This window comes from Cupressus sempervirens, chromosome 8 (assembly GCF_028749045.1).
Source record: "Cupressus sempervirens isolate cs-2001-9-10 chromosome 8, ASM2874904v1, whole genome shotgun sequence".
NCBI lineage: Eukaryota > Viridiplantae > Streptophyta > Pinopsida > Cupressales > Cupressaceae > Cupressus > Cupressus sempervirens.
The window spans coordinates 684,731,933-684,739,949 of NC_143125.1; the positions used below are offsets into that span (position 1 = coordinate 684,731,933).

Below are 8,017 nucleotides of genomic sequence, written 5' to 3' on the forward strand. Positions count from 1 at the left end.
TTTTGTAAATTTATGTGATAGAAAATAATATTAAAATTAAATTATTTAATAAAATAAAGTTCAAATTGAAACAAGAACCTATAGTACAATGGTAACTTGTGATCCTCTCATCAATCAATGACCAATAAATTTTTTTTAATAATTAATTATAAATAATAATAATAACTAATTACAACAAATAATTATTATTTGTATACTTAAACATTACACAAAATTGACTTTTTCCACTTTAAAAATGTTTTAAAAATGTCATCATGCTCAATAATTCCCAGAATCGACGCAGATATAAATTTGTCCGTCCTGTCAGATATTGTACGTACTTATCAACGATAAGTCAATGATAAGTCAGTGTAGTTATCACGCTGGTACAAAACTCGAAATGATCCGATTGCGGGCCATGCATAGCCATTCCGGCGGAGACGACCCGCGAACTATGCATCTTGCTTTTCCTTGAAAAATTTTGTAGTTTTGAGGGAAAATCCCTTTTCGGGAAGAGTGTTATTGTTTGGCAGAGGCTGAATTAAAAATTCGAGGATGGGGACCTAAAATTGGCTTCGCTATTTAATTGGCATCGATCCATTTTCGTAAAGTCATTCACCGTGGTTCAACAAGCTTTATTTTCATTGTTTTCGGTTGTACTTGGAATTTTGAGGAGAATTTTCAAGAAGCGGGAGCGAAGGCGGCGGAAGAAAAAAGGAGGAGAATTTTGTTTTCACAATTGAAATTAGATTTAGGTATGTTGATGTAGGTTGCTCCATTTTTCTGACATGCCTTATGTTTCTTCTGGTGTTCTGTTCTGTGGTCTTGAGGTGTGTTGGAATTGCTGAAACAACTAATTAGTTTTGTCTATTTATTTCCCTTTTCCGTTTTTTTGAAGTCTTGGTGGAGTCTTCTTTGAGTTAGGATGGATATCTCCGTGCTCAGACTGATAGTCATGCCTTGATGTTAGGTGAGAATTAGATCATAAACTTAGATTTACTAGGACTTGCACCAGTTAAATTTACTGGATTATATTCGCTGTATGTGCTTTTGTATTCAATTGAATAATTATATTTGTTTAATGTTTGAGATCACGCCATTATCTATAGTCAGGAAGAGAGAGCTGTAATTTATTCATTTTCAATTGTTTATAGCTCTCTCATTCCCAGGATGGATCATGGAGTGTGGCGTGAAATATTATGCACATAAAGAATGATACAGTTATTAGTTATCACTATTTATGGACTGTGGAAATCTACCATCTCTGTGTGTGGACTGTTGAAATCTACCATCTCTGATGGATTATACTTTTCTAAACCTACTAAAGGGAATGAGGTCGGGACTGTGTCCTGGGTGGATTTTGAAAAAAGGAATACCCCTTTGTCTTTGGTTCAAAAAAAAAACCCTGGACTTTCACTCGACCTGCTTTGTTACATTTACCCAGAGACTACACCTGGCTTGGTCAGTTGGAGAAAGGCGCGGGGAAATTTGAATGAATTAATGAGTGTGTAAAATGTCTTTTGAAGATTTTAACGGGGATTTGATCTACGAGAGCCCTAAATGAATACGCAACTTACCTTTTGAGATCTCCACCATAAAGGCCAGCAGATTTTGCAAATAATGAGTTCTGTACTCTATTTCTAATGAGATCTCCACTATAAAAGCCTTCAGCATACGGCTGTTTTCATGGGACTTTTCACCCACGTTTTATTATCAGTTCTCTATTTATTTAAATTTGGTTGCTCTGAATTCACAAAGATTTTGGCGCCATGGTCTGTGCACGGGGATGAATTGATTAGCCCTTCTACAGAATTCCCATTTTAACTAAATCTTTCTTGTCATAAAGATTGTTGGGTGTCTGATGGTACAGGTGCTATTGATCCTTGTGAAGGAGGAGGAGTCAGAATAGTTGACTTGGTTCAGGGTATGTGATTTGGAGTTCATTCACAATGGGCCACAAATTGAGCAGCGATTTGGTGTTCCTCATTTTGCAGTTTCTGAATGAGAATGAGTTCAGTGAAACGGCTCGCAAGTAAGTGTTATTTCTGATAATTTTGAACATGGTATTGTTTTTGCATGATCCTGCAATTCAATGGTGCAACTCTCTTCCTGTCTTCTTTTGATGTTTACTATACTGCGATTTCACATTGCCTAGGTTGGAACAAGAGTCTCTTTGCTACTTTAACATGGAGTATTTTGAATCCCAAGTTCTCACTGGAGAATGGGATAATGCTGACTGTTACCTCTCCAGTTTTACAACAGTTGAAGAGAATTCCCACTCTACAAAAACTTTCTTTGAGATCAGGAAACAGAAATATTTAGAGGCATTGGACATGTAAGCAATATTCTCTACTGGAGTTTGAGCTGTAGTGGTGCTTGTTGGAGGTGTTGTGAAATGTATTTCCTGAATGAACACTAGGCCAGTTTATGTTATAAACCTCTAATGATTAAGAATTGAGATCTTTCAGTCCTCTTTCATTATGAAATTTGGGCTTCGGGTTATCTTTCATCTTTCTGTTTGTAAAAGTTGATTTTCGGGTTGTAGTTTCAATGTAAGACTAATTGATGATTCAGTTCAATACTTCTGTTTTTGCCATTGGGATAGTGCTAGCTTTTATTCCTAAACTCTTCATGGTTCATATTCCAGACGTTGATTTTGTTTGTTTATTTGAAATTTTCTAGTCTTTTCCATATTTTGTGATATTGTAGATAATTATATCAAGAATATGGGTTTCAGGTTATAAATTCTTCAGCTATATTTTTATAATACAGCACAGTGTTTTTTAGGTCAAATTTTCTGAATAGCTTTACACTTTTCCAGGAAAGATTATGCAAGAGCCGTGGAAATACTTAGAAAGGATCTTAAAGTATTTGAACATTTTAATAGTGGCATTTACAAAGAGCTTGCAGATTTAATACCTCTAGGAAACATCAGGTAGTGCTCTGTTTTACTACATTTTCAAGCTGTCCCAATGTTTCTGTTTTCCGTGTTGATTCTAATTTAAAGTATACTTTTTTTCAATTTAGGGAAAATGGGCAGCTTTCAAATTATGGGGATACAACATCCCAACGGCAACTAGTTTTTCTGGACCTGCAAATGTTTATAAAGGGCAATCCTCAAATTTGTAATAAGCTGAAATTTCCACATATCAACACTTCTAGGTTAAGGATCCTCATAAATCAAAGGTCCCACTTCTCTCCTTACTTTTCAACTGTTTCCAAACTTGGTTAAAGACAAATTTTTGCATCTCAACAGTTGTAGGAGCTGCATGGTAAAGTTTCTGGAAACATATTGCATTGACAGAAAATTGTATCTTCAAATGAAAGCTGTTTGATTGACTTACCTAAGGAACTAGTTGATAATAGTTAATTATTAATCTAACACCAATTACCTTATTCCAGAGCTGAATCATGATAAAGCTCAAGTACTTTGATTAGAATTTCATTAAATGGCGCAAATCTCATGTTTGTTAATCACTTTTTAATTAGCAATCTGCAAAATGTTCGAATGCTATTCTACCAGTTTAAACAGTACAATTTTTGAATTAGAAAGCCCATTAAGGGTCAGATTTTGTACTTGAAGCAGGGATTGTTTCTGATTTGGTTTAATTTTCTTACAACTGGCTCACAAGTTTTATATACCCATTTTTCCAGTCTGAATTGGCAGCATCAACATTGCAAACATCCAGCTTCTATTCCTGATATCAAAACTTTGTTTTTTGATCATATATGTGCACCTCCTGGTGAATCTCTAAGTCACACAAATAATTCTATTGTTGGAGCGATTCAACAATGTGTACCTTATTTCCCTGTTCCTACACATGCTGTAAGTTGCGTTACTGACCAATATTTGGAAAAAAAAAAACACTTGGTCCATACCTTCACTATTCTCTTTTTTAAGTTTTAGGTATTTCTTGATATTATGCCCTCTCTGAGTAATACACTTTTTCTCTGATTTATTAAAGCCATTTCCACAGGGAGTCGATCTCTCTGGTAGATGCAGGTTGTCTCTTACAGGACGGATGGTGAATTCTGAGCCTCCCATACCACATCCTCTTGTACTTGCAGGCACAGGGAATGCTTTCCCACCTCAGAATGGAGGTAAATGTTTTGTGGTCTATAACAAGTTAATTTTTCAATCAATCAATTTCATAGCCATTCATGAATGTTTATTATGGGATGTTGGTTTCTTAATTATTTCCCTCTCTTAGTATCTGAATTTTAATAGGATCTCACTCCTCTGGCAAGGAATAATCAACCAAACAATGTATATTTTTTGATATGTCTTAGTGTGTGATGGCCTCAACAGGTTTGCTGAAGCAAATTAGATCACCAACTGCAATAATTACTGGATATCAATTTTCGGGTTCTGTACATGTTACGAAGTGCTCCCGTGTTGGTCCATCTGTTGTGGTAAGGAATAGCTTTCCATGTATGGTGTATTTTTGAAGTTTCTCAATACTTGTTCCAATCTTGTCTTAATTGCACAGCTTTGTCTCTGTGCTTGTTGCATTGTCTCCCCTGCCATATATTTCTTTATATAGTATTTTCAGTAGAAAATATTTATATAGCTCTGAGTATACTATGAAGTGAAAATTTACCGTTAAACAGTAAAATCAATAGATTAGAATAGATATTGTTTCAAGTAAGATCTTCAAATTGACATGATTGACAAACAGAACGTGTTAATGCATCTTACTATAAGACATAAATATCATAAGTACTGAAGCAAGGTTAAGAATGTCTGTTTCTGCTAAAACTTTGATAAGTGTGTCTCTCAGCCCTCAGTGTCTGTATTATGCCTTACCCTACCTCCCGCCTACCAAAAATTATTGACAAGGATTGAGAGCATTAGCCACACTGCCGTTGTCAATTTGGTACTTATCAAAGCTTAAACAATCAGAGTTACAGAGCCTCATTTGTATATTCAAAAGGTCCAGACAGTACAGGATTTAATGCAATATCACATTCTATCCATTCTTGTGACCTTAAGTTGAGACTAATGTATAAGCATCTAAAATAGCCATTTCTTGAAGTCCACAATTAACTGCAATGGCTGTTACACATACAGAATAATGCTGATAGCAACCAGCGAACAGATTTGAAACAAAATGTTCAAGATGAGGATGCAAACAAGATAAAAAAATTGTGCCTGGCAAATGTGTCTCATCCAATCCACTGTAAGACTCGCAAATTACGAGGAATTTCCAAGGGAAAGGCAAGCTCTCATCCTCTCCATGCTAGATAAAACTATCAAGGAGAAATGCAGAATCTCATTTACTTGTTTTTCTTCTGTACCTCTAATTTTCCTTATTGTGCTCTACAGATTGTTCAAATACTTGTTACAAACTCTGGTTGTAGTCTCCTAGCTTTGGACTCCAATGCTTGTTGCCAGCGATGGGACTGGGATTGTAATGAGGGGAACCCAACTGGGAAGGTTCAGATTCTCAGACATTTACTTGGACTTAAATGGAAGCCAGTTTATTTTAAATGAATCTATACATTTAATTTGACCATATTAGGAACTTGTTTTCAGGTGACAGCTACCATTTTAAAAGGGTTGGCATCAGGTAATCATTCGACAACACATGATTCAAATTACAAGGATCCAGAAAAACAGATCTCATGTATGGTTGTGTCAAACAATGACGAGTACATACTCTCCACTTCTGGCAGAGAGGTGTCCTTACGTAAATCAAAAACATTTGAGGTGATTGATATGCTCATTTAGAATGAATAACTTCATTTGTTGATTCATAGTTTTGCGTCACTATTTTTCTTCCTTTTCGACTTAACATTTCTCAGGATAGAAGACATGGTAATCTGCCATTGATTCAACTTGTACTTAATCATGTTAAATAAATACCCTGTTGTTTTATGTCAAAAACATTTTTAAGGAATGGTATTATGTAGGTTGAATTATGCATTCCTATGATATTCAATCTTAAATTCACGATTTCTCAGTTTATTGGTATAATATTCCTAAACACAGTAGTGCAAACTTTAATGCAGCTTGTAACAGTCTTGTTACCCTGTTCCCCACGAGCAACATCTTTTGCTTTCCATCCAAAGGATAACAATATCATTGCTTTTGGGTTGGAGAACTCAAAAATTCTAATACGCCATGTGAAAAATGGAACAACTAAGGTATCATGGATATATTAGTTTCTATGAACATTCAGTATTTAACAGTTTATTCTGATTGTCATTTATGACCTTATTGTATAATGTCATTGCATTTGTTGAATGCTTGGAAAAGATGTTGGAAGGACACCACCAAAAGGAAATCACTTGTGTGGCATTCTCTTTATCTTTGGATCTGCTGATATCAGCTGGAGCTGATGGTCTGGTAAGGGCTTTAGCTTCCTGAGAGTTGCTCAGCTAATATATATTTTTGGCATTTTAGTCATGAAAACACAATTTTGATTGAGATAAATATTATGTTTGTAGCTTTGTGCCTGGAGCCTAAATGAATGTGATATACAGCAAGAACAATTTGTATATCCACATGGAGAAAGGTCATCATCACCAGTTGGAATTGGCAAAATAAATTTTCACAAAGATCAGGTTTACTTGCTAGTTGTGCAGGAGAACCAGATTGTAATATATGATTGTTCGACATTTGATCAAGCATGTCATGTAAGATGCTACACTTGTATAAATGCTAAGCTTCTACATATTGTGCTTTGGAAACTTCTATGCATAGTTATGCTAAGTTCAAACATGAAAACTGATATCTAACATTTGAAGAAACAACTAATGAGTACCTCACCACTTTCTTTTGCAGTGGCAAACCAAGGATCCAATGCCTGCACCAATTTCGAGTGCCCAATATTCATGTGACAGCCAACTAGTCTATGCCAGTTTCTGTGATGGTGCAATGGGGGTATTTGATGCAGATACCCTAGTGCCACTTTGCTGCATCCCTCCTGCTGCATTTTTCCCATCAGGCAGAAGGTATGGTATCTTTTATGCAAATGTTTTCATACACTTATTGAATTCTACCTAACCAAGGCACTGCAATTTGAATCTTGAGACTGATCCCATCTCCCCTACTCTTTTTTTTTATGCTTTTGAATAACATACTTTATTTTATTTTTATGAAAACTGCTACAATTCATAAAAAGAAATAATGGAAATTCTCGCGGTTCCCATCTGCAGGAACAACATCTATCCACTTGCAATTGCAGCACACCCTCATGAATATAAGGAACTGGCAATTGGTTTCAGTGATGGGACAGTGCATTTGTTGCAGCTTGTAGAATTAGAGGGGGATGAGGCTGTGGGCTCACTTGAGAATGGAGAAGGTACTTCAGAACCCTCAACAAGCAACCATGGTTCTGAATTACCATAGTAGCATGGAAATGTGATAGGCAGATATCAAAAGCAGGATATAACAAATTGTATATTCTAATCTATTTAGGAGATCAATACTTGTAGCCTTTTTTGCAGGGGCATACAAACTGAAATCCATTGTTTATTTTATGTAAAGAGGTTCTGCTATTATTCTCTATGCATCTCAAGTTATTTATCACTCAGTCTATTATATTTAAAGAAGTTTGCTATTATTCTCTAGGTATCTCAAATTATTATCACTTGCCTATAGGCTAAGTACTATTGCATATTTTTTTCAATTCCTTCACTTATCTAGTGATTAAAACCATAACTCTGATCCAATTAGAAGTTATCATTTTTGTTATTTACTATACATTTTATATTGAAAATGAGATAGTTTTAAGTTTATAATATTTGCATGTATTAACAAATATTTAAGGTTTCTCCCTAGACTCGGTAGTTAGATGGCGGATTAATATTGTATAGTTTTTTGCGCTTTCTGGTTTTAGGCATGCATTATACATCATTCACAGGGCAATTTTTGAATCTTTTTCACTGGTCAATAATTGTATCTTTTGAAAGTTGGAAACAACTTTTATTTTTTTATGTTTGATTAAGATTTTCAATTATAATGTAAATAGAAAAAATATAAATATATAATATTGTTGGCTTAACTGATTAAGAGTTGATTAATGAAGGTAAT

General features: G+C 35.0%; 1 protein-coding gene across 1 annotated transcript; it reads left to right on the top strand.

Annotated features, from left to right (window-relative positions):
- Positions 1–423: 423 nt before the first annotated feature.
- Positions 424–7,510, top strand: LOC149544309 (protein TOPLESS-RELATED PROTEIN 2-like). Its single transcript, XM_089796383.1, has 16 exons — positions 424–734; positions 1,850–2,011; positions 2,135–2,314; positions 2,801–2,914; positions 3,007–3,165; positions 3,634–3,805; positions 3,957–4,080; positions 4,289–4,392; positions 5,051–5,197; positions 5,306–5,416; positions 5,516–5,689; positions 5,992–6,126; positions 6,239–6,328; positions 6,430–6,618; positions 6,767–6,936; positions 7,141–7,510. The coding sequence occupies exons 2-16, from the start codon at positions 1,929–1,931 to the stop codon at positions 7,331–7,333; spliced, it is 2,145 nt and encodes a 714-aa protein (XP_089652509.1). The 5' UTR covers positions 424–734; positions 1,850–1,928; the 3' UTR covers positions 7,334–7,510.
- Positions 7,511–8,017: the final 507 nt, after the last annotated feature.